At 46.0% G+C, this 27697-nt stretch overlaps 1 protein-coding gene across 1 annotated transcript in view; it reads left to right on the top strand.

Moving 5' to 3' along the window:
* LOC140192260 (uncharacterized) overlaps positions 1-27697 on the top strand; it is a 72354-nt gene that overhangs the window by 9245 nt on the left and 35412 nt on the right. The window contains exons 3-5 of the mRNA XM_072249935.1: positions 4948-5078; positions 14979-15135; positions 21970-22113. Of these exons, the coding sequence (XP_072106036.1) occupies positions 4948-5078; positions 14979-15135; positions 21970-22113 (432 nt within the window). The remainder of the gene's footprint in view (positions 1-4947; positions 5079-14978; positions 15136-21969; positions 22114-27697) is intronic.

Here is a 27697-nt window from a genome sequence, read left to right as displayed (position 1 = left end):
CTTTTAAATTTCATGATGTTGATGCTGTAGTTACATGGCATTCCTTCCCTCCGCTAGCCTGCATGTCAGCCTTGGGCAAGGTGTAGCACCTGGTTAGACCCCCCCCCCCCCACTGATCAGGGTCACACGAAGCCATGGGGGCAGCTGGTGGATGGCCATATGAGCAGCAAGTGCAGATCAAAAGTCCTGGTGATATAACCACTGATGCTAGGCAGACAATCTCTGAAGAGTATTGACGATGGTTTGGTGGGGGGGGTTAACCATAGAACATAGAACAGTACAGCACAGTACAGGCCCTTCGGCCCACAATGTTGTGCCGACCCTTAAACCCTTCCTCCCATATAACCCCACCACCTTAAATTCCTCCATATACCTGTCTAGCACTCTCTTAAGTTTCACCAGTGTATCTGCCTTCATTACTGACTCAAGCAGTGCATTCCACACACCAACCACTCTCTGAATAAAAAAACCTTCCTCTAATATCCCCCTTGAACTTCACACCCCTTACCTTAAAACCATGTCCTCTTGTACTGAGCAGTGGTGCCCTGGGGACGAGGCGCTGGCTATCCACTCTATCTATTCCTCTTAATATCTTGTATACCTCTATCATGTCTCCTGTCATCCTCCTTCTCTGCAAAGAGTAAAGCCCTATCTCCCTTAATCTCTGATCATAATCCATACTCCCTAAACCAGGCCCCATCCTGTTAAATCTCCTCTGTACCCTTTCCAATGCTTCCACATCCTTCCTAAAGTGAGGTGACCAGAACTGGACACGGTACTCCAAGTGTGGCCTAACCAGAGTTTTATAGAGCTGCATCATTACCTCGCAACTCTTAAACTCTGTCCCTCGACTTATGAAAGCTAACACCCCATAAGCTTTCTTAACTACCCTATCTACCTGTGAGGCAACTCATATTGTCCCCACCTTCATCAAGTTCCCTCTCATTGGTGATTACCGAAGAGAAGTATTCATTGAGGACCTCGCTCACCTCCACAACCTCCAGGCACATCTTCCCACCTTTATCTCTAATCGGTCCTACCTTCATTCCTGTCATCATTTTGTTCTTCACATAATTGAAGAATGCCTGGGTTTTCCTTTACCCTACTCACCAAGGCCTTCTCATGTTCCCTTCTTGCTCTCCTCAGCCCCTTCTTAAGCTCCTTTCTTGCTACCCTATATTCCTCAATATATCCTTGCTTCCTAGACCATGTATGCTGCCTTCTTCCACCTGACTAGATTTTCCACCTCACTTGTCACCCATGGTTCCTTCAGCCGATCATTCTTTATCTTCCTCCCCGGGACAAATTTATCCCTAACATCCAGCAAGAGATCCCTAAACATTGACCACATGTCCATAATACATTTCCCTGCAAAAACATCATCCCAATTCACACCCGCAAGTTCTAGCCTTATAGCCTCATAATTTGCCCTTCCCCAATTAAAATTTTTCCTGTCCTCTCTGATTCTATCCTTTTCCATGATAATGTCAAAGGCCAGGGAGCAGTGGTCACTGTCCTCCAGATGCTCACCCACTGAGAGACCTGTGACTGACCTGGTTCGTTACCTAATACTAGATCTAGTATGGCATTCCCCCTAGTCGGCCTGTCAACATATTGTGACAGGAATCTATGCTGGACATACTTAACAATCTCTGCCCTGTCTAAACCATTGGAACTGATCAGGTGCCAATCAATATTAGGGAAGTTAAAGTCACCCATGACAACAACCCTGTTATTTTTGCACCTTTCCAAAATCTGCCTCCCAATCTGCTCCTCGGTATTTCTGCTGATACCAGGATGCCTATAGAATACTCCCAATAGAGTAACTGCTCCCTTCTCGTTCCTGACTTCTACCCATACTGACTCAAAAGAGGATCCTGCTACATTACACACCCTTTCTGTAGCTGTAATAGTATCCCTGACCAGTAATGACACCCCTCCTCCCCTTTCCCCCCTCTCTATCCCTTTTAAAGCACTGAAATCCAAGAATATTGAGAATCCATCCCTACCATCGTGTAAAGACAATACCCAAAAGAAGGCGATGGCAAACCACTTCTGTAGATAACATTTGCTGAGAACAATCATGGTCAGGAGACCGTGATTGCTCACGTCATACGACATAATGGTTATGATGTGCATACAGTACAGTATTTGTCATCGTGGAGCAGAGAGTGAGTTTGTAACTCTGGCGGGAACAAAGGATTTTGGGAATGGCGAGGGTGGAGCACCTCAGGAGGGGTGTGGGACAGGTGGCAGAGAAGGAGTGCCAGGGGTGGGGGGGTGCAGACACACCCAGCCCTGAGACACCAGGCAAGGTCACTTGATTCCAAAAATTGGTTTATTAATCATTACAGAATGTCTCTCTGGTGCCTCCCCCTCCCTTTCTATTTTCCCAACCATGATTCATACCCCTCTCCCTGCCCCACTTCCCACTCAGTCCACAACAGACACCCGTATCGATGACCTTCGTCTGGTCAGGGAGAGTGAGGAGTTGATAGAGAGGAGTTGCAGGCAGGTGGTCACGCCAGGGCCACGGGAGACAGACAAGTGGGTCACGGTTAGGAGGGGGAAGGGGAAGAGTCAGGTAATAGGGAGTACCCCGATCGCTGTACCCCTTAACAATAGGTACTCCTGTTTGAGTACTGTTGGGGAGGACAGCTTACCCGGGGGAAGCGACAGTGGCCGTGCCTCCGGCACAGAGTCTGGCCCTGTAGCTCAGAAGGGTAGGGCAAGGAAGAGGAGGGCAGTTGTGATAGGGGACTCGATAGTAAGGGGGTCAGATAGTCGATTCTGTGGACGCAGTCCAGAGACCCGGATGGTAGTCTGCCTCCCTGGTGCCAGGGTCCGGGATGTTTCTGATCGTGTCCAAGATATCCTGAAGTGGGAGGGTGAGGAGCCAGAGGTCGTGGTACATATAGGTACCAATGACATAGGTAGGAAAAGGGATGAGGTCCTGAAAGGAGAATATAGGGAGCTAGGAAGGGAGTTGAGAAAAAGGACCACAAAGGTAGTAATCTCGGGATTACTGCCTGTGCCACGTGACAGTGAGAGTAGAAATGCGATGAGGTGGAGGATAAATGCGTGGCTGAGGGATTGGAGCAGGGGGCAGGGATTCAAGTTTTTGGATCATTGGGACCTCTTTTGGCGCAGGCGTGACCTGTACAAAAAGGACGGGTTACACTTGAATCCTAGGGGTACCAATATCCTGGCAGGGAGATTAGCGAGGGCTACTGAGGTGACTTTAAACTAGAATGGTTGGGAGGTGGGAATCAAATTAAAGAGGCTAGGCGTGAGGTGGTTAGTTCACAACAGGGGGATGGGAACCAGTGCAGAGAGACAGGGGGGTGTAAAGTGAGGGTAGAAGCAAAAAGTACTAAGGAGAGGAGTAAAAGTGGCAGGCCGACAAATCCAGGGCAAGCATTAAAAAGGGCCACTTTTCAACATAATTGTATAAGAGCTAAGAGAATTGTAATAGAGCGCCTGAAGGCTTTGTGTGTCAATGCAAGGAGCATTCATAATAAGGTGGATGAATTGAAAGTGCAGATTGTTATTAATGATTATGATATAGTTGGGATCACAGAGACATGGCTCCAGGGTGACCAAGGATGGGAGCTCAACGTTCAGGGATATTCAATATTCAGGAGGAATAGACATAAAGGGAGGGGAGGTGGGGTGGCGTTGCTGGTTAAAGAAGAGACTAACGCAATAGAAAGGAAGGACATAAGCCGGGAAGATGTGGAATCGATATGGGTAGAGCTGCGTAACACTAAGGGGCAGAAGACGCTGGTGGGAGTTGTGTACAGGCCACCTAACAGTAGTAGTGAGGTCGGAGATGGTATTGAACAGGAAATTAGAAATGTGTGCAATAAAGGAACAGCAGTTATAATGGGTGACTTCAATCTACATGTAGATTGAGTGAACCAAATTGGTAAAGGTGCTGAGGAAGAGGATTTCTTGGAATGTATGCGGGATGGTTTTTTGAACCAACATGTCGAGGAACCAACTAGAGAGCAGGCTATTCTGGACTGGGTTTTGAGCAATGAGGAAGGGTTAATTAGCAATCTTGTCGTGAGAGGCCCTTTGGGTAAGAGTGACCATAATATGGTGGAATTCTTCATTAAGATGGAGAGTGACATAGTTAATTCAGAAACAAAGGTTCTGAACTTAAAGAGGGGTAACTTTGAAGGTATGAGACGTGAATTAGCTAAGATAGACTGGCAAATGACACTTAAAGGATTGACGGTGGATGTGCAATAGCAAGCATTTAAAGGTTGCATGGATGAACTACAACAATTGTTCATCCCAGTTTGGCAAAAGAATAAATCAAGGAATGTAGTGCACCCGTGACTGACAAGAGAAATTAGGGATAGTATCAATTCCAAAGAAGCAGCATACAAATTAGCCAGAGAAAGTGGCTCACCTGAGGACTGGGAGAAATTCAGAATTCAGCAGAGGAGGACAAAGGGTTTAATTAGGAAGGGGAAAAAAGATTATGAGAGAAAACTGGCAGGGAACATAAAAACTGACTGTAAAAGCTTTTATAGGTATGTAAAAAGGAAAACACTGGTAAAGACAAATGTAGGTCCCCTACAGACAGAAACAGGTGAATTGATTATGGGGAGCAAGGACATAGGGGACCAATTGAATAATTACTTTGGTTCTGTCTTCACTAAGGAGGACATAAATAATCTTCCAGAAATAGTAGGGGACAGAGGGTCCAGTGAGATCACAAATTCTTCCCCCTCTATTCTGATGTTTGGTCTGAACAATGACTGAACTTCTTGACCATGTCTGCATGTTTTTACTAATTGAGTTTCTGCCACATGGTTGGCTGATGAGATATTTTATATTAAGGAGCAGGAGCACCTAGTAAAATGGTCACTGAACGTATGCCACGTCATACTGGTATACCGTCTGCATGGATTGATAATTCTTTTCCTCACACAGAAAATGAATTACTTTCTTGGGATGAACGAAATCTGTATGAAGGATTTGCTGGTCATGAACTTAAATCGCATGCTAAGGCAATACCCAGAAGATTACAACATCTTCCCAAAAAGCTGGCGTTTACCATCTGAGTAAGTTTAAAGACCACCTCGAAATGGAGTGGGGCTCTGTTCATGCGTGTGTGTGTTTCAAACTTTCAAAGTACATTTATTATCAAAGAATGTGTAAATTATACAACCCTGAGATCTCCTTGCTTGTCAGCAGTTGCAAAGGAAGAAATCCGAAAGAACCCAATTAAAACTAAAGGCCAACACCCAATGGGCGGAGAAAGGGAAAAAACACAAATCATGCAAACAGTGGAAGCAAGCAAAATCTGTATGGTCTCTCTGAACCATAAAGTGTGTGTGTGTGTGTGTGTGTATAAGTTATGAAAAGATTAAAGATTAGCCTTACTTGTCACATGTACAGTACATCGAAATATACAGTGATATGTGGTCTCAGGCACAGAGCCGAGAGTGCATCGAACCGGCAAAGCCCGGGTCCCGAGAGTGAGGAACGACCTGAGATTTGGACGATTTAAGTGCCGGGCCAGATTGAAAAGGTCAGGAGGTGACGAACGGGCTGGTATTCAACTCGCTGCTCGGCAAGGTTTACTGAACAGTGCGCTGAACTGAGGCCGTGGCCTGCAACGAACAGGCTCCTGGACTGGCTGCAGTGACGACTGGCTTCGTGTCAGTGCACTCACTTCTGTCAACTTCAGTTCTGGAAGTTATTTGCTTACTTTTATTGTTGGCACAATTTAATTTTGTTTCTGCCCATTGGGTGTCTGGCAGTCTTCACTTTTTTAATGGGTTCTTTTATGTTTCGTTGTTCTGTGGCTGCCTGTAAGGAGACGATTCACAAGATTGGATGTCGTATACCTACTTTGATAATAAATGTACTTTGAACTGCGTCAATGACACTTAGCACCACTTTTCCATCTTTATTACATCAAAGGTTAAAGTTCAAAGTAAATTTATTATCAAGGTACATATATGATATGACCTTGAAATTTGTTTTCTTGCAAGTACGATAGAATTTGTGAAAGACTATAAATAACAAAGACTGACAAACAACCAATGCACAAAAGAAGACGGATTGTGCCAAGTTGCAGAGTTCTTGAAAAAGAGTCCACAGGGTTGTAGAATGAGTTGAGGGTGGAGGTGAGTGAAGGTATCCATGCTGATGGTTGAGGGGTAATTACTGTTCCTGAACCTGATGGTGTGGGACCCCAGTCTGCTTGGACCTCTTTGTCCAATGAGCAGAGAGCACAGATGTGGATGTTGGATGCTATTTTCTTGTGGCAGTTAAGTGTACTCAATGGTGGGGAGGATTTTGCCTGGTATGGACTTTCTATAAACTCTTCCATTAATGCACATTGGTCTGAAGTTGAGATACGTTTTAAAACAAATCTCAACATATCTCATCTTAGCAATCTTTGTTGAAAATACACCCAAGTTGCAAGGGTCCATTAAGTTAACATCTAATGGAAAGAGATATTAAATGATCATTACCAGTCTCTCCTCCCATGTACCCACCCTCACCCCCTCCCACTCTCCCTGTCACTTTCTCTGTTGCTTCCTCTTCCCACTCATACCCACTCTCTCCCAATACTCCCCCCACTCCCCTGCCACTCTGCTCTTGCACTCCCCTGCTCCCAATCCCCCATGCATGCCCTCCAACACACACCTCCCAATCCCCGCTTTCACTCCCCCCAACACCCCTCCCAGTCCCCCCTCTGAGTCCTCTCTCCCACTCCACCCTCCACTGCCGCCTCCCCTCCCCTCTCACATCTGTATCATACAGCTCTCCAGGGATGTGGATGCAGCGTATAAGATATAGCTGACCAATCTCCCATCATTGCCCAAAGGCAAAAGTACCCCATGATTATTATAATGACTGCATCCCTCACCTGCTTAAAAAATTATGGTGTCAAAGGCAAGTGCTCATTCAATAGTCAACAAATTAGGAAAAGAGATGGCAAGGTGGGACTTGTTAGGCAAAGAGATGGTGTAGTGGGACTTGTTAGGCAAAGAGATGGTGTGGTGGGACTTTTTAGGCAAAGGAATTGAGCAATGAGGAAGGGTTAATTAGCAATCTTGTCATGAGAGGCCCCTTGGGTAAGAGTGACTATAATATGGTGGAATTCTTCATTAAGATGGAGAGTGACATAGTTAATTCAGAAACAAAGGTTCTGAACTTAAAGAAGGGTAACTTTGAAGGTATGAGACGTGAATTAGCTAAGATAGACTGGCAAATGACACTTAAATGGTTGACGATGGATATGCAATGGCAAGCATTTAAAGATCGCATGGATGAACTACAACAATTGTTCATCCCAGTTTGGCAAAAGAATAAATCAAGGAAGGCAGTGCACCCGTGGCTGACAAGGAAAATTAGGGATAGTATCAATTCCAAAGAAGAAGCATACAAATTAGCCAGAAAAAGTGGCTCACCTGAGGACTGGGAGAAATTCAGAGTTCAGCAGAGGAGGACAAAGGACTTAATTAGGAAGGGGAAAAAGATTATGAGAGAAAACTGGCAGGGAACATAAAAACTGACTGTAAAAGCTTTTATAGATATGTGAAAAGAAAAAGATTGGTTAAGACAAATGTAGGTCCCCTACAGACAGAAACAGGTAAATTGATTATGGGGAGCAAGGACATGGCAGGCCAACTGAATAATTACTTTGGTTCTGTCTTCACTAAGGGGGACATAAATAATCTTCCGGAAATAGTAGGGGACAGAGGGTCCAGTGAGATGGAGGAACTGAGCGAAATATATGTTAGTAGGGAAGTGGTGTTAGGTAAATTGAAGGGATTGAAGGCAGATAAATCCCCAGGGCCAGATGGTCTGCATCCTAGAGTGCTTAAGGAAGTAGCCCAAGAAATAGTGGATGCATTAGTGATAATTTTTCAAAACTCTTTAGATTCTGGACTAGTTCCTGAGGATTGGAGGGTGGCTAATGTAACTCCACTTTTTGAAAAAGGAGAGAGAGAGAAACCGGGGAATTATAGACCAGTTAGCCTAACATCGGTGGTGAGGAAAATGCTAGAGTCAGTTATCAAAGATGTGATAACAGCACATTTGGAAAGCGGTGAAATCATCGGACAAAGTCAGCATGGATTTGTGAAAGGAAAATCATGTCTGACGAATCTCACAGAATTTTTTGAGGGTGTAACTAGTAGAGTGGATAGGGGAGAACCAGTGGATGTGGTATATTTGGATTTTCAAAAGGCTTTTGACAAGGTCCCACACAGGGGATTAGTGTGCAAACTTAAAGCACACGGTATTGGGCGTAAGGTATTGATGTGGATAGAGAATTGGTTAGCAGACAGGAAGCAAAGAGTGGGAATAAACGGGACCTTTTCAGAATGGCAGGGGTGACTAGTGGGGTACCGCAAGGCTCAGTGCTGGGACCCCAGTTGTTTACAATATATATTAATGACTTGGATGAGGGAATTAAATGCAGCATCTCCAAGTTTGCAGATGACACGAAGCTGGGCAGCAGTGTTAGCTGTGAGGAGGATGCTAAGAGGATGCAGGGTGACTTGGATAGGTTAAGTGAGTGGCAAATTCATGGCAGATGCAATTTAATGTGGATAAATGTGAAGTTATCCACTTTGGTGGCAAAAACAGGAAAACAGTTTATTATCTGAATGGTGGCCGATTAGGAAAAGGGGAGGTGCAATGAGACCTGGGTGTCATTATACACCAGTCATTGAAAGTGGGCATGCAGGTACAGCAGGCAGTGAAAAAGGCGAATGGTATGCTGGCATTCATAGCAAGAGGATTTGAGTACAGGAGCAGGGAGGTACTACTGCAGTTGTACAAGTCCTTGGTGAGACCACACCTGGAGTATTGTGTGCAGTTTTGGTCCCCTAATCTGAGGAAAGACATCCTTGCCATAGAGGGAGTACAAAGAAGGTTCACCAGATTGATTCCTGGGATGGCAGGACTTTCATATGAAGAAAGACTGGATGAACTGGGCTTGTACTCGTTGGAATTTAGAAGATTGAGGGGGGATCTGATTGAAACGTATAAAATCCTAAAGGGATTGGACAGGCTAGATGCAGGAAGATTGTTCCCGATGTTGGGGAAGTCCAGAACAAGGGGTCACAGTATGAGGATAAAGGGGAAGCCTTTTAGGACCGAGATTAGGAAAAACTTCTTCACACAGAGAGTGGTGAATCTGTGGAATTCCCTGCCACAGGAAACAGTTGAGGCCAGTTCATTGGCTATATTTAAGAGGGAGTTAGATATGGCTCTTGTGGCTATGGGGATCAGGGGGTATGGAGAGAAGGCTGGTGCAGGGTTCTGAGTTGGATGATCAGCCATGATCATACTGAATGGCGGTGCAGGCTCGAAGGGCCGAATGGCCTACTCCTGCACCTATTTTCTATGTTTCTATGGAATGGGGTGGTGGGACTTGTTAGGCAAAGAGAGGGGGTGGTTGGACTTGTTAGGCAAAGGGAGGGGGTGGTGGGACTTGTTAGGCAAAGGGAGGGGGTGGTTGGACTTGTTAGGCAAAGGGAGGGGGTGGTTGGACTTGTTAGGCAAAGGCATGGGGTGGTTGGACTTGTTAGGCAAAGGAAGGGGGTGGTGGGACTTGTTAGGCAAAGGGATGGCGTGGTGAGACTTGTTAGGCAAAGGGATGGTGTGGTGAGACTTGTTAGGCAAAGGGAGGGGGTGGTGAGACTTGTTAGGCAAAGGGAGGGGGTGGTTGGACTTGTTAGGCAAAGGAAGGGGGTGGTGGGACTTGTTAGGCAAAGGAAGGGGGTGGTGGGACTTGTTAGGCAAAGAGAGGGGGTGGTTGGACTTGTTAGGCAAAGGGAGGGGGTGGTTGGACTTGTTAGGCAAAGGGAGGGGGTGGTTGGACTTTTTAGGCAAAGAGATGGTGTGGTGAGACTTGTTGGGCAAAGGAAGGGGGTGGTGGGACTTATTAGGCAAAGGGATGGCGTGGTGAGACTTGTTGGGCAAAGAGATGGCTCGGTGGGACTTGTGGCCTCCAGTTAAATTGACAGCAACAAAAGAGAGTTAATTTAAAATAAGTCTCTGCAATCAGCAGCAAATATAATTCAGCCGTGTCTCCTGACTAAAAGCAGTGAGTGAAGGAGAGCTGAACAAGGTACAGAGGGAATGGATCTTTGATGTAGAAAGGAAAGCTAGGGGTCCAAGTTCATAACTCCTTGCAAATGGCCATGCAGATAGGTAGGGTGGTCAAGAGGGTGTACAGAAGTCTTTGCCTTCTTGGTTGTACACTCAGTACCTGAGTAAAGACGACATTTCACAGCTGCATAAAGCTTCAGTCAGCCTCCATTTGGAGTGTTGTTGCAGTCTGGTCACCCTATTGCAGGAAGGATATGGAGGCTAAGACTGCAGGACCATAAGACACAGGTGCAGAATTAGGCCATTTGGCTCATCGAGTCCGCTCCGCATTCCATCATGGCTGATCTATTATCCCTCCCAAACCCACTCTCCAGCCTTCTCCCGAAAAACTTTGACACTCTGACTAATCAAGAACTTATCAGCCTCCACCAGTGGTTTGTCCTCCACAGTCATCTGTGGCAATGAATTCCACATGTTCACCACCTTCTGGCTAAAGAAATTCCTCCTCATCCCTGTTCTAAGGGGACGTCCTTGTACTCTGAGGTCTTGAACTCTCCCACGATTCTCCTCTAGGGGAGAAAGTGGTCCAGGGACTGACTTAGACAGGCGTGGAGACATTTGATTGGATTTTGAGGACGGGTAACTAGACCATAGACAGGGGCTTGACCTCCACAGCTGTCTGTGGCAACAAACTCCACGGATTCACCACTCTAGCTGTAGCTCGGGAGTTACCAACCTGTTTTATGCCATTGACCCCTACCGATAACCAAGGGATCCGTCGACCACTAGCTGAGAAATTCTTTCTCGTATCTGTTGAAAATGGACGCGTCTCTATTTTGAGGCTGTGCCCTTTGGTCTGAGACTCACTTGAGAGAGGATGCAGAAAAGGTTGGCCAGGAGGCTGCTGGACTGAGAGAGTATAAATCTCTTTTGTCTCTACATTGACGTTGGACAAGATTGGGATTTTTTTCTTGGGAGTGCAGGAGCCCGAGGGAAGTTTATAAACGTTGGACAAGATTAGATTATGAGGACACTCAGTCCACATTTATTGTCATTTAGAAATGATTCAATGTTCCTCTAGTAGAATATCACAGAAACACAGGACAGACCAAGACTAAAAGGGACACAAACCACATAATTATAACATATAGTTATAACAGTGCAAAGGAATACCGTAATTTGATGAAGAGCAGACCATGGGCATGGTTAAAAAAAAAAGTCTCGAAGTCCCAATAGCCCCAACATCTCACGCAGACAGTAGAAGGGAGAGACTTTCCCTACCATGAGCCTCCAGCGTTGCAAACTTGCTGATGCAGCATCCTGGAAGCACCCGACCACAGCCGACTCTGAGTCCGTCCGCAAACTTCGAGCCTCTGACCAGCCCTCCGACACTGAGCACCATCTCTGCCGAGTGCTTCGACCCCGCCCCGGCCGCCGAGCAACGAGCAAAGCCGAGGATTCGGGGCCTTCCCCTCTGGAGATTTCGGATCACACAGTGGCAGAGGCAGCGAAACAGGCATTTTAGAAGTTTCACCAGATGTTCCTCCGTGTTCTCACGTCTGCCTCCATCAAATCAGAATTTTTCACGGCACCCTACTTGACAGATAACAGATATTCATCACTGGAGTGGCCGCTGCACGCTGTGTCGCGCTGTCATCTTCTCCTCTGCAATTGGGTTATTTTATCTGGAGTGCAGGAGGATGAGGAAAGTTTATAAAGGTTGGACAAGTTTGGGTTATAGACAATAGCCAATAGGTGCAGGAGTAGGCTATTCGGCCCTTTGAGCCAGCACCGCCATTCACTGTGATCATGGCTGATCATCCACAATCAGTACCCCATTCCTGCCTTCTCCCCATATCCCTTGACTCTGCTATCATTTCGAGCTCTATCTAGCTCTTTCTTGAAAGCATCCAGAGAATTGGCCTCCACTGCCTTCTGAGGCAGAGCATTCCACAGATCCACAACTCTCTGGGTGAAAAAGTTTTTTGTCAACTCCGTTCTAAATGGTCTACCCCTTATTCTCAAATTGTGACCCCTGGTTCTGGACTCCCCCAACATCGGAAACATGTTTCCTGCCTCTAGCGTGTCCAATCCCTTAATAATCTTATATGTTTCAATCAGATCCCCTGTCATCCTTCTAAATGCCCAGTGGCTCCAATCTTTCAGCATATGACAGTCCCAGCATCCCAGGAATTAACCGCGTGAACCTCCGCTGCACTCCCTCAATAGCAAGGATGTACTTCCTCAAATTTGGAGACCAAAGCTGTACACAATACTCCAGGTGTGGTCTCACCAGGGCCCTGTACAACTCCAGAAGGACCTCTTTGCTCCTATACTCAACTCCCCTTGTTACGAAGGCCAACATGCCATTAGCTTTCTTCACTGCCTGCTGTACCTGCATGCTTACTTTCAGTGACTGATGAACAAGAACACCTAGATCTTGTTATACTTCCCCTTTTCCTAACTTGACACCATTCAGATAGTAATCTGCCTTCCAGTTCTTGCCACCAAAGTGGATAACCTCACATTCATCCACATTAAACTGCATCTGCCCACACCCCCAACCTGTCCAAGTCATCCTGCATTATCTCAACATCCTCCGCACATTTCACACTGCCACCCAGCTTTGTGTCATCTGCAAATTTGCTAATGTTAATTTTAATCCCTTCATCTAAATCATTAATGTATGTTGTAAATAACTGCGGTCCCAGCACCAAACCTTGCGGTACCCCACTAGTCACCACCTGCCATTCTGAAAGGGACCCATTTATCCCTACTCTTTGTTTCCTGTCTGCCAACCAATTTTCTATCCCTGTCAGTACCCTACCCCCAATACCATGTGCTCTAATTTTGCCCACTAATCTTCTATGTGGGACTTTATCAAAGGCTTTCTGTAAGTCCAGGTACACTACATCCACTGGCTCTCCCTTGTCCATTTTCATAGTTACATCCTCAAAAAATTCCAGAAGAATAGTCAAGCATGATTTCCCCTTCATAAATCCATGCTGACTTGGACCGATCCTGTTACTGCTATCCAAATGTGCTACTATTTCATCCTTTATAATTGACTCCAGCATCTTCCCCAGCACTGATGTCAGGCTAACTGGTCTATAATTCCCTGTTTTCTCTCTCCCTCCTTTCTTAAAAAGTGGGATAACATTAGCTACCCTCCAGTCCTCAGGAACTGATCCTGAATCTATAGAACATTGGAAAATAATTACCAATGCATCCACGATTTCTAGAGGGTTGTTTTATCTGGGGTGCAGGATAGAAACATAAGGTTTCGGGGCTAAGGACTGGAGACCTGTCTGAATGTATGAGTGGATGGGTGAGTGGCAGAGTGGGAAAGGAGCTTTACAGAGTCATAGAAAAGTACAGCACAGAAACAGGCTCTTTGGCCCACCTAGTCCATGCTGAACCATTTAAACAGCCTAGTCCCATTGGCTGCACTGGGACAATAGCTCTTCATACTTCCCACCATCAATGTACCTATGCAAACTTCTCTTAAACATTGAAATCGAGCTGGCAGGCACCACTTGTGCTGGCAGCTCGTTCCACACTCTTACCACCCTCTGGGTGAAGAGGCTTCCCTTCAGGTTCCCATTAAACTTTTCAGCTTTCACCTTTAACCTGTGACCTTTCGCCGCACTCCCTCCTAACCTCAGTAGAAAAAGCCAGCTTGCTTTTACCCTATCTCTACCCCTCATAATTTTGTGTACCTCTCATTCTTCCGCATTCCAAGGAATAAATTCCTGACCTATTGAGCCAATCCTTGTAACTCCTCCAATCTATCTCCCAGACCCAGCAGCATCCTTGTAAATTTTCTCTGTATTGTTTCACCCTTACTTACGACTTTCTTGTACGTTTGTAGGCGACCGAAACTGCACAGAATACTCCAAATTTGCCGTGTTTTGTTGCTTGTGTTGCTGTGCTGAACATCGTGGGCACGCTACGTTGTCACCGGAACGTGCTGCCCCCCAGCACTCTTCGGTTGTGTTGTCTGTTAACACAAGTGGCATGTTTCACTGTCTGTTTCAGTGCACCTCCGATTGGTAAATGAACCTGATCTGATCTGAATTGTGGTCTGTAAAAAAATAAGGTTGTATATTCAACGCATAGAGTTGGCGTGATGTTTATCATCGTCTTATGCCCCAAAGCCGGTTTGTTTAAAGATGATCTTAAAGGAGAGTTTAACCTGTCAAATCTCACCCATTTTTGCCAGAATGTGTGTCGATATTTGTCCCTGCTCATCCTTTGTTTTGCCAATGCAAATGACACATTTCACTGTATGTTTTGACGTACCTGTGACGTATCCATGAATCTGAACTTTTAACAGTGAAATCAGCAAATCTGGTTGATGGAGGGTTTACAGAAACGTAAACCACAGTGGACAGTAGTGATGGCTGGAGTTGAGTAGTGTGGAAGAGAACAGGGGTGCAACGGGCGTGCTGGAATCCGTGCTGGTCTGGGGTGGCTGGTTGCTCCTGTCGGTGCTGTCCTCTAGTGTCCACTCCTTGGAATACAAGCTTGATTGCTTGCAGCGGACCCAGCACGAGACAAGCTCATTTGCCCTCGCCTGCTGAACCAGGGCAAGTTGAGGAACTGCTGCGTACTTATTCTTGGCTCCAGGCCAACATCCCAAGCACCCCATCAAACTTCAGGCCTGTGCCATAATTTTTGGTAACTGTATGTCCTATCATAACTGTATGTACTATGTGTGTCTTTGTGTGCTTGTGCTTTGCAACTTTGGCCCCAGAGAAATGCTGTTTCATTTGGCAGCATACGTGTGTACGGCCGGATGAGAATTAACCTTGAGCTCAGCCTTGAACTTAAAGACCTTATGACCTTCTTCTCTCAGTACTAATGAGTGCTTCTCGTTGCAGATATTTTGATTTTGTGGCCTACTATAAAGCCGGGAAACCCGAGACCTTCATCTGCAAGCCAAATCCTGACTATGACTGGCGCGGCATCTTTTTGACCCAGGACGTCAGAGATATGCAGTGCGGGGAGGACGTGATCTGCCAGGTCTACATTCCGAAGGTACTTTACTGCACTCTTGACTCTCTGCCTAAAACGTTAACTCTTTATCTGCATTCTGGTTTCCCTCTTACCCCTTCTCTTCTCCTCCTCCTTCCCTCTTTCCCACAGTCCACTGTCCCCTCCTATCAGATTCCTCCTTCTTCAGCACCTTGCCTCTTCCACCTATCACCTCCCAGCTTCTTACTTCATCCCCTATTCCCACCCACCTTTCTCCTCACCTGGTCTCACCAATCGAGCTTGTGGCAGGTTCCCCTTGCACCCCTTCTCTTCTCCTCCCCTCCCTCTGGAGCCCCTTCTTCCCTTTCTTCCGTAACCAACAGGAGTTGTTATCTTGTTATTTCATCTTCTCATTATTTATTGCTATTGATTTATATTTGCATTTCCACAGTTTGTTGTCTTCTGCACTCTAGTTGACCTTTCACTGATCCTGTTATAGTTATTCTTCGATAGATTTGCTGAAAATTAATCTCAGGGTTGTACATGGTGATGTACACGTACTTTGATAATAAAATTTACTTTGAACTTTGAACATAGACCACTCTCCTCTCTTATTATATTCCTCCTTCAGCCCTTTCCATTTTGCACCTAACTCCTTTTGGCCTCTGATCATCCACACCACACCAACCTTCCCCCCGCCCCACCTCACCTAGCTTCACCTAGCACCTGCCACGTTCTCCTCCCCCTCCCAACCCACCTTCTTATTCTGCCTTCTTGCCCCCTTTCTTTCCTGTCCTGGTGAAGAGCCTCAGATCAAAACATCACCTATTTATTCCTTTCCTTTGATGCTGCCTGACCTGCTGAGTTGCTCCAGCATTGTGTGTCTGTGTGTGTGTCTGAATTTCCAGCATCTGCTGAACCTCTTGTGTTTATGATTTACTGCACTCTTTAGGCTGTCATAGAGGTGGATCCTAAAATAGACTTTGCTTTATTCGTTATGTTCTGCGTCATATGACGTGGACGATAGTCATAGTCATACTTTATTGATCCCAGGGGGAAATGGTTTTCGTTACAGTTGCACCATAAATAATTAAATAGTAATATCTAAATTATGCTAGTAATTAAGTCCAGGAGCAACCTATTGGCTCAGGGTGTCTGACCCTCCAAGGGAGGAGTTGTAAAGTTTGATGGCCACAGGCAGGAATGACTTCCTATGATGCTCTGTGTTGCATCTCGGAGGAATGAGTCTCCAGCTGAATGTACTCCTGTGCCCAACCAGTACAGTATGTAGTGGATCGGAGACATTGTCCAAGATGGCATGCAACTTGGACTGCATCCTCTTTTCAGACACCACCGTGAGAGAGTCCAGTTCCACCCCAACAACATCACTGGCATTATGAATGAGTTTGTTGATTCTGTTGGTGTCTGCTACCCTCAGCCTGCTGCCCCAGCACACAACAGCAAGCATGATAACACTGGCCACCGCAGACTCGTAGAACATCCTCAGCATCGTCCGGCAGATGTTAAAGGACCTCAGTCTCCTCAGGAAATAGAGATGGCTCTGACCCTTCTTGTAGACAGCCTCAGTGTTCTTTGACCAGTCCAGTTTATTGTCAATTCGTATCCCCAGGTATTTGTAATCCTCCACCATGTCCACACTGACCCCCTGGATGGAAACAGAGGTCACCGGTACCTTAACTCTCCTCAGGTCTACCACCAGCTTCTTAGTCTTTTTCACATTAAGCTGCAGATAATTCTGCTCACACCATGTGACACAGTTTCCTACCGTAGCCGTGTACTCAGCCTCATCTCCCTTGCTGATGTATCCAACTATGGAAGAGTCATCAGAAAACTTCTGAAGATGACAAGACTCTGTGCAGTAGTTGAAGTCCAAGGTGTAAATGGTGAAAAGAAAGGGAGACAATACAGTCCCCTGTGGAGCCCCAGTGCTGCTGATCACTCTGTCAGACACACAGTGTTGCAAGCACACGTACTGTGGTCTGCCAGTCAGGTAATCAAGAATCCATGACACCAGGAAAGCATCCACCTGCATCGCTGTCAGCTTCTCCCCCAGCAGAGCAGGGTGGGTGGTGTTGAACGCACTGGAGAAGTCAAAAAACATGACCCTCACAGTGCTCGCTGGCTTGTCCAGGTGGGCGTAGACACGGTTGAACAGGTAGACGATAGCATCCTCAACTCCTAGTCGGGGCTGGTAGGCGAACTGGAGGGGATCTAAGTGTGGCCTGACCATAGGCCGGAGCAGCTCCAGGACAAGTCTCTCCAGGGTCTTCATGATGTGGGAGGTCAATGTCACCGGTCTGTAGTCATTAAAGCCACTGGGGCGTGGCATCTTCGGCACAGGGATGAGGCAGGATGTCTTCCACAGTACAGGAACCCTCCGGAGCCTCAGGCTCAGGTTGAAGACATGGTGAAGTATTCCACATAGCTGAGGGGCACAGGCTTTGAGCACCCTGGTACTGACACCATCCCATCCTGCAGCCTTGCTTGGGTTGAGATGTTTCAGCTGTCTTCTCACCTGTTCAACTGTGAAGCCCACCGTGGTGGTTTCATGTGGGGAAGGGGTATCGTCATGAGAGCAGCGTGGGGGGCTGTGAGGAGGGGTAGGAGGGGAGAGTGGAATATGTGTTGGTTGGGGGCAGACAACAAATGACTCACGGGGGGGATGGGCAGGGGCCACAATGTCAAATCTGTTAAAGAACAGGTTAAGTTCGTTGGCCGTGTCCACACTGCCTTCAGCTCCTCTGTTGCTAGTTTGCCGGAACCCAGTGATGGTCCTCATCCCACTCCAGACCTCTCTCATGTTGTTCTACTGGAGTTTCCACTCAAGCTTCCTCCTACACCTGTCTTTAGCCTCCCTGATCCTGGCTTTCAGATCCCTCTGTATTGCCCTCAGCTCCTCCCTATTTCCATCTCTAAACACCCTCTTTTTAGCGATAAGGATGTCCTTTATGTCCTTTGTCACCCATGGCTTGTTATTTGAATAACAAAGGACAGTTCTTGTCGGAACATTCCATGACCATGATTGTTCTTGGCCAATTTTTCCACAGAAGTGGTTTGCCATCGCCCTGTTCTGGGTAGGGGTGGGTGACCCCCAGCCATTATCAATACTATTCGGAGATTGTCTGCCTGGCACCAGTGATCGCATAACCAGGACTTGTGAACTGCACCGGCTGCTCATATGACCATCCACCCCCTGCTTCCACAGCTTCACATGACCCTGATCCAGGAGCTAAGCAGGTGATACACCTTGCCCAAGGGTGAGCTGCAGACCTTACATCTACTTTGGTGGAGACCTATCCCACCCTGTTCCTCAACCAAGATAATGGAAATTTTATTACTGCTCTGGTGGTAATTTTGTGTTTGGACTGGGTATCCACAGCATTCTGTCACTGTGAATGATAGGCTGGTGGGAATGGTGGAAACTTGGGTAAGAAGGAAATCGGGGGATTTGAAGATGTGTGGGTTGAGTGGGATAGTGGGGGGCATAATTCACGAGTGGAATAAGGACTTGAGGGATAGACTGGGCAGGAATTTCCATTAGCAAATCCCTTTTGTGATTGTCGAGCCAACTTCACATGCTAAAGTGATTACGCATTGGAAAACCATAGAAACCATAGAAAGCTACAGCACAGAAACAAGCCTTTTGGCCCTTCTTGGCTGTGCCGAACCATTTTCTGCCTAGTCCCACTGACCTGCACATGGACCATATCCCTCCATACACCTCCCATCCATGTATCTGTCCAATTTATTCTTAAATGTTGAAAAAGAACCTGCATTTACCACCTCGTCTGGCAGCTCATTCCATACTCCCACCACTCTCTGTGTGAAGAAGCCCCCACTAATGTTCCCTTTAAACTTTCCCCCCCTCACCCTTAACCCATGTCCTCTGGTTTCTTTCTCCCCTTGCCTCAGTGGAAAAAGCCTGCTTGCATTCACTCTATCTATACCCATCATAATTTTATATACCCCTATCAAATCTCCCCTCATTCTTCCACGCTTCAGGGAATAAAGTCCTAACCTATTCAACCTTTCTCTGTAACTGAGTTTCTCAAGTCCTGGCAACATCCTTGTAAACCTTCTCTGCACTCTTTCAACCTTATTTATATCCTTCCTGTAATTTGGTGACCAAAACTGAAAACAATTCTCCAGATTCGGCCTCACCAATGCCTTATACAACCTCATCATAACATTCCAGCTCTTATACTCAATACTTTGATTAATAAAGGCCAATGTACCAAAAGCTCTCTTTACGACCCTATCGACCTGTGATGCCACTTTTAGGGAATTTTGTATCTGTATTCCCAGATCCCTCTGTTCTACTGCATTCCTCAGTGCCTTACCATTAACCCTGTATGTTCTACGTTGGTTTGTCCTTCCAACGTGCAATACCTCACACTTGTCTGTCTTAAACTCTATCTGCCATTTTTCAGCCCATTTTTCCAGCTGGTCCAAGACCCTCTGCAGGGTCTGAAAACCTTTCTCACTGTCTACTACACCTCCAATCTTTGTATCATCAGCAAATTTGCTGATCCAATTTACCACATTATCATCCAGATCATTGATATAGATGACAAATAACAATGGACCCAGCACTGATCCCTGTGGCACACCACTAGTCACAGGCCTCCACTCGGAGAAGCAATTCTCTACTACCACTCTTTGGCTTCTTCCACTGAGCCAATGTCTAATCCAATTTTCCACCTCTCCATGTATACCTAGCGACTGAATTTTCCTAACTAACCTCCCATGCGGGATCTTGTCAAAGGCCTTACTGAAGTCCATGTAGACAATATCCACTGCCTTCCCTTCATCCACTCTCCTGGTAACCTCCTCGAAAAACTCCAGTAGATTGGTTAAACATGACCTACCACGCACAAAGCCATGTTGACTCTCCCTAATAAGTCCCTGACTATCCAAATGCTTGTAGATTCTGTCTCTTAGTACTCCCTCCAATAACTTACCTACTACCGACATTAAACTTACCGGCCTATAATTTCCCGGATTACTTTTCAATCCTTTCTTAAACAACGGAACAACATGAGCCACTCTCCAATCCTCCGGCACCTCACCCGTAGAGAGCGACATTATAAATATTTCTGCCAGGGCCCCCGCAATTTCAACATTAGTCTCTTTCAAGGTCCGAGGGAACACCCTGTCAGGTCCCGGGGATTTATCCACTTTAATTTTCCTCAAGACAGCAAGCATCTCCTCCCTTTCAATCTGTACAGTTTCCATGATCTCAGTACTTGATTCCCTTAATTCCATAGACTTTATGCCAGTTTCCTTAGTAAATACAGACGCAAAAAACCTATTTAAGATCTCCCCCATTGCCTTTGGCTCCGCACATAGCCGACCACTCTGATCTTCAAGAGGACCAATTTTATCCCTTACAATCCTTTTGCTCTTAATATACTTGTAAAAGCTCTTTGGATTATCCTTCACTTTGACTGCCAAGGCAACCTCATGTCTTCTTTTAGCCCTCCTGATTACTTTCTTAAGTATTTTCTTGCACTTCTTATACTCCTCAAGCACCTGATTTACTCCCTGTTTCCTATACATTTCATACAACTCCCTCTTCTTCTTTATCAGAGTTGCAATATCCCTTGAGAACCAAGGTTCCTTAGTCCTTTTCACTTTGCCTTTAATCCTGACAGGAACATACAAATTCTGCACTCTCAAAATTTCTCCTTTGAAGGCTTCCCACCTACCAATCACATCTTTACCAGAGAACAACCTGTCCCAATCCATGCTTTTTAGATCCCTTCTCATTTCTTCAAATTTGGCTTTCTTCCAGTTCAGAACCTCAACCCTAGGACCAGATCTATCCTTGTCCATGATCAAATTGAAACTAATGGTGTTATGATCACTGGAACCAAAGTGCTCCCCTACACAGACTTCTGTCACTTGTCCTAACTCGTTTCCTAACAGGAGGTCCAATATTGCATCCCCTCTAGTTGGTCCCTCTATATATTGATTTAGAAAACTTTCCTGAACACATTTTAAACCATCTAAACCCCTAACAGTATGGGTGTCCCAATCAATAAATGGAACATTAAAATCCCCTACCACCACAACTTTATGTTTCCTGCAGTTGCCTGCTATCTCTCTGCAGATTTGCTCTTCCAAGTCTCGTTGACTATTTGCTGGTCTGAGTGGGATTGATCAGAGAGAATTTTGAGGGTTTCTGCATCGAGGGCTGGAGTAGGGGTAAGTCCGAAGGAAAGAACCAGATGCAGATAAACACAAGAGTTTCTGCAGGTGCTGAAAATCGAGAGTAACATATCCAAAATGCTGGGGGAAGTTAGCAGGTCAGGCAGCATCTATGCAGAGGAAAAAAGAGTCGACATTTCAGCCCAAGACCCTTCATCTGGAATGCAGACACACATTTCAATGCGGATGGCGACCGAGGGTTCGGCACCGGATGCCTGCGTTCTGATCACTGATGGGATCCCTCTGCCTCCAGGGAAGGAGCCTGTGGCAGCCTGTCGCTGTGTGGCGGCTCAGGTGGCCAGAGGGTCGGCCTCTACAGTGTCTCTTTCTCTTTTGACAGTGGATTTTATATTCTGGGTTTTTCCCCATTCTTTCCTGTTTTTTATTTGAGTGGGCAGAGGGTGGGGGGATTTGGGGGTTGATGTTCTGTGTTTTGTGCAGGGGAAGGGGGATTTGGGGGGGGTTGATGATTGTGTTACTGTTCTTTTTTCTACGGGGGGGGTGCATGGGTTTGATGTTTCTCTTTCAACGACCTCCATGTTTTTTCCTTTGTTCCGTGGCTATCTGGAGAAGATGAATCTCAGAGTTGTACACTGCATGCATACTTTGATAATAAGTGAAACCTTTGAACCTCACAGTGTGTTAACTCTTCCTCTACTTGTGCAGCCCTTCACTTTGGATGGTTTCAAGTTTAACCTCAGGCTCTACGTCTTGGTTACTTCCTGTGACCCTCTGCGGATATACCTCTACAATGAGGGCCTGGTCTGTTTTGCCACTAAAAAGTATTCCGAACCGACTGAAAAGAATTTAGTAAGTGACACATTGACTTATCTTTAAGACATACAGTTAATTCTCTGAAAGTACGATCCTACTTTTATAAGAGGTTAATTCTTGCCTAACTCACTGTTGTATGGAAGTAATGGACTCGGGTGGGATCTTGCTGTTACGTTCCCAACCCCAGCCAAAAGCTGACTACTCTGTCTGGGGGGGCGGGGAGTGGGAGGTTGGTGTGGTTACAGAAGCATCTCCTAACGAGTCTAGTTCGCAAAGTTTACAAGACAAGGTCAGGAAAAGCCCTCCCCACCATTGAGCACATCTACAATGAGCGCTGCCATAAGAAAGCAGCAACTATCATCAGGGATACCCACCATCCAGACCATGCTCTCTTCTCATCAGGAAGAAAGCACAAGAGCTGTAGATCTGTCACCGTAAGTTTCAGGAACAGTTATCACCCTACAACCATCAGGCTCCTGAACCAGTGTGGATAACTTCACTCAGTTCAACACTGAACTGGTTCCACAACCTATGGACTAATTTCCAAGGGCTCTACAACTCATGTCCTCAATGCTTCTGTCTGTCTTTATGTATTTGTGCAGTTTTTCTTTTGTACGTCGGTTATTTGGCCGTGTCGGTGTGTTGTTTTTCATCAGTTCTATTGTATAAGACCATATGAGATAGGAGCAGAATGGGCCATTCAGCTCATCAAGTCTGTCACCATTTCATCATGGCTGATCCACCTTCCCTCTCAACCCCAATCTCCTGCCTTCTCCCGGTAACCTTTCACACCCTGAGTAATGAACAATCTGTCACCTCTGCCTTCAGTATACCCAATGACCTGGCCTCCACAGCCCTCCATCTGCACAATTAATTCCACAGATTCACAACCCTCTAGATAAAGAAATTCTCTTCATCTCCATTCTAAATGAACGTCCTTTTATTCTAAGGCTGTGCCCTCTGGTGCTGGAGTCCCCCACCATAGGAAACATCCTCTTCACATCCAATGTGCCTACGCCTTTCAACATTCAATAGGTTTCAATGAGATTGCCCCTCAGTCTTCTAAGTTCTCATGCGTACAGGCCCAGAACCATCAAGCGCTCCTCCTGTAGTCATTCTGGTGAACGGCCTCTGAACCCTCTCCAATGTCCGCTCATCCTTTCTTAGATAAGGGCTGACGATACTCCAAGTGAGGCCTCACCACTCAACATTAACTCCTTGTTTTGATATTCTAGTCCTCTCGAGATGAATGCTAACATTGCATTTGCCATCATCACCACAGACTCAACCTGCAAATTAACCTTTAGGGAATCCTGCATGAAGGCTCTCTCGTCCCTTGCACCTCAGATTTTTGGATTTTCCGCCTGCTTAGAAAATAGTCTACCCTTTTGTTCCTTCTGCCAAAGTGTATGACGATAAACTTCCCAACACCGTAACTGTTATACTCTGCTCTGTGTCTGCCACTTTGCGTATTCTCCTTATCTGTCCAAGTCCTTCTGCAGGCTCCCTGCTTCCTCAACACTACCTGCCCCTCCACCTCTCTTCAAATCATCCGCCAGTCGGCCACAAAACCAACAATTCTGTCTTCATAGACAATACAGAAAGAAGCAGTTACTCCCCGCCCCCAGCACTGATTCCTGTGGGACGCCAGTGGGTGCTGTGAACGCCTGCATGAAAATGAATCTCAGGCTAGTATATGGTGATATAGTCGTACTTCGATAATCAATTTACTTTGAAATTTGAATTTTGAAGATTTTATAAGATAAGTTTGTTACATGTACATCGAAACATCAAAACTGGGCTGAGAAGTGACAGATGGAGTTCACCCAGGTAAGTGTGAAGTGGTTCATTTTGGTAGGTCAGATATGATGGCAGAATATAGCTAATGGTAAGACTCTTGGCAGTGTGGAGGATCAGAGGGATCTTGGGGTCCAAAGCCATAGGACGCTCAAAGCAGCTGCGCAGGTTGACTCTGTGGTTAAGAAGGCATACGGTGTATTGGCCTTCATCAATCCTGGAATTGAATTTAGGAGCTGAGAGGTAATGTTGCAGTTATATAGGACCCTGGTCAGACCCCACTTGGAGTACTGTGCTCAGTTCTGATCGCCTCACTACAGGAAAGATGTGGAAGCCATAGAAAGGGTGCAGAGGAGATTTATAAGGATGTTGCCTGGATTGAGGAGCATGCCTGATGAAAACAGGTTGAGTGAACTCGTCCTTTTCTCCTTGGAGCAACGGAAGATGAGAGGTGACCTGATAGAGGTGTACAAGATGATGATCGTGTGGATAGTCAGAGGCTTTTTCCCAGTGCTGAAATGGTTGCCACAAGAGGACACAGGTTTAAAGTGCTGGGGAGTAGGTACAGAGGAGATGTCAGGGGTAAGTTTTTTACTCAAAGTGGTGAGTCCGTGGAATGGGCTGCCAGAAACAGTGGTGGAGGCGGATAGGATAGGGTCTTTTAAGAGACTTTTGGATAGGTACGTGGGGCTTAGAAAAATAGAGGGCTATGGGGAAGTCTAGTAATTTCTAAGGTAGGGACATGTTCAGCACAACTTTGTGGGCCGAGGAGCCTGTGTTGTGCCGTAGGTTTCCTATGTTTCTATCCATGTGGCAATCTAAGAGTTTCTTAAATGCCTCTCATGTATCTGCCTCTACCAGTGCCACTGGCAGTGCATTCCACGCATCCATCGCTCTCTGTGTTAAAAAATTACCTCTGACCTCCCCCTCCCCCATACTTTCCTCCGATCCCTTCTTGCTTTAGCATTCCCCTGGCTATCCACTCCGTCTATGCGTCTGATCAGTTTCTACACCTCTATCGAGTCATCTCTCATCCTCCTTCACTCCAGGGAGAAAAGCCATAGCTTTCTCAACCTATCTCAACTCTGTGGTTAAGAAGGCATACGGTGCATTGGCCTTCACCAATCGTGGGATTGAGTTTAAGAGCCGAGCGGTAATGTTACAGCTATATTGGACCGTGGTCAGACCCCACTTGGAGTACTGTGCTCAATTCTGGTCGCCTCACTACAGGAAGGACGTCGAAACGATGGAAAGGGTGCAGAGGAGATCTACAAGGATGTTGGGGAGCATGCCTTATCAGAATAGGTGAACTCGGCCTTTTCTTCTTGGAGTGACGGTGGATGAGAGGTGACCTTATAGAGGTGTTTAAGATGATGAGTGGCATTGATTGTGTGGACAGTCAGAGGCTTTTTCCCAGGGCTGAAATGGCTAGCACGAGAGGGCATAGCTTTAATGTGCTTGGAAGTAGGTACAGAGGAGATGTCAGGGGTAATTTCTTTACTCAGAGAGTGGTGAGTGAGTGGACTGGGCTGTCAACGGTGGTGGTGGAGGCGGAAATGACAGGGGTCCCCACCTTTTTTGCACCGCGGACCGGTTTAAGATTGGCAATATTCTTGCGGACCGGCCAACGGTGGGGGGGGGGAGTGGGGGTGGCGTGTTCAAATTCGGCAGTGTGTGACAGGAAATGAGGAAAGGTGCAGCTGACTCATATCGTTTCATATCGCCAAATCATATCGTTTCCTCGCGGCCCAGTAGCACATGCTTTGCGGCCTGGTACCTTTCCGCGGCCCGGTGGTTGGGGACCACTCTTTTAGGAGACTCCTGGATGGATACATGGAGCTTGGAAAAATAGAGGGCTATGGATAAGCCTAGGTAATTCTAAGGTAAGGACATGTTTGGCACAGCTTTGTGGGCCGAAGGCCTGTGTTGTGCTGTAGGTTTTCTGTGTTTCTATCCTCATAATCCAAGCCAGGCAGCATCCTGGTAATCCTCCTAAATATTGAGGAAAATTGATGATTCCATCGTAAGACAGATTGAAAATGGGAAGTTGTGTGATATAACACTCAAGGATATAGCTAGCCAGGGTTATTGGCCCTGCATCTTGCCCGGAGTTAATCTGCCTTGATTTCAAGAAAAAGCGATAGAATCATAGAAAAGTACAACACAGAAACAGGCTTTTTGGCCCGTCCAGTTGGTGCCAAACCATTTAATCTGCCAAATCCCATCAACCTGCACCCGGACCATAGCTCTCCATAGCCCTCCCATCCAAACTTCTCTTAAATCTTGATATCAAAATCATATTCACATGAGGTTACGCATTGTATCGGAGGGATAGGAAGGTAGGCAGAGGGGGTAGTGTAGCTCTGCTGGTAAAGAATAGCATCAAATCAGCAGAAGGGTGTGGCATAGAATCAGAAGATGTTGAATCCTTGTGAGTTCAGATAAGAAACTGCAAGGGTAATGGCAGTTATAACAGTAGCTGAGACATGGAGCACAGATTACAACAGGAAATGGAAAAAGGTGTTTCAAAAGGGTAACGTTATGGTAGTCATGGGAGATTTTATCATGCAGCTCGATTGGGAAAATTAGGTTGGTAATGGATTTCAAGAGAGTGAGTTTGTTGAATGCCTAAGAGATGGCTTTTTAGAGCAATTTGTCATTGAGCCTGCTAGGGGATCACCTACACTGGATTGGGTGTTATGTCATGAACTGGAGGCGATTAGGAAGCTTAAGGTAAAAGAACCCTTAGGAGTCAGTGAACACAATATGATTCAGATAGGGAGAAAGTAGAGTCTGATGTAGTGATATTTCAGTGGAGAAAAGGAAATTTGAAAGGAAAGTAAAGGTATGAGAGAGGAGTTGGCCAAAGTAAGTTGGGAGGAGATGCTGGCAGGGAAGACGGCAGAGCAGCAATGGCACAAGTTTCTGGGAAAATATGGGGAAGGTGCAGGATGAATGTATTCCAAAAACAAAGAAATACTTGAATGGCAAAATGCTACAACCGTAGCTGACAACGGAAGTCAAAACTAATGTAAAAGCAAAAGAGAGGGTATGCAACAGAGCAAAAATTAGTGGGAAGATAGAAGGTTGGGAAGCTTTTAAAACCCTAGAGAGAGCAACTAAAAGAATCATTAGGAGGGAAAAGATGAAATATGAAAGCAAGCTAGCAAATAATATCAAAGTTGATAGAAAGAGCATTTTCAAGTATATAAAAAATAAAGGAGAAATGAGAGTGGATATAGGACCGCTAGAAACTGAGGCCAGAGAAATAATAACGGGAGACAAGAGGTGGCAAATGAACTAAATGAGTACTTTGCACCAGTCCTCACTGTGGAAGACACTAGCAGTGTGCCAGATTTGAAGAGTGTGAGGGAAGAGAAGTGAGTGCAGTTTCTATTACAAGGTTGAAGGTGCTCAAAAAGCTGAAAGACCAAAAGGTACTTTTTTCACCTGGACCAGACGAACTGCAAACTGGGGTTTTGAAAGAGGTAGTGGTAGAGAGTGTTGAGGCATTTGTAATGATCTTTCAAAAGTCATTGGACTCTGGCATGAAAATTCCAAATGTCACTTCACTCTTTAAGAAAGGAGGGAGGCAGCAGAAAGGAAATTATAGACCGGTCAGCCTGACCTCAGTGGTTGGGAAGATGTGGGAGTTGATTGTTAAGGGTGAGGCTATAGAGTACTTGGTGACACAGGACAAGATAGGACAAAGTCAACACGGTTTTCTTAAGGGAAAATACTGTCTGACGAACCTGTTGGAATTCTTTGAGGAGATTACAAGTAGGATAGATAAAGGGGACACAGTGGAGGTTGTATATTTGGG

Source organism: Mobula birostris, unplaced genomic scaffold, assembly GCF_030028105.1.
Source record: "Mobula birostris isolate sMobBir1 unplaced genomic scaffold, sMobBir1.hap1 H_1, whole genome shotgun sequence".
Taxonomy (NCBI): Eukaryota; Metazoa; Chordata; class Chondrichthyes; order Myliobatiformes; family Myliobatidae; genus Mobula; species Mobula birostris.
The sequence above is the reverse complement of the archived record's forward strand: the minus strand, read 5'-3'. Positions and strand labels throughout refer to the sequence as shown.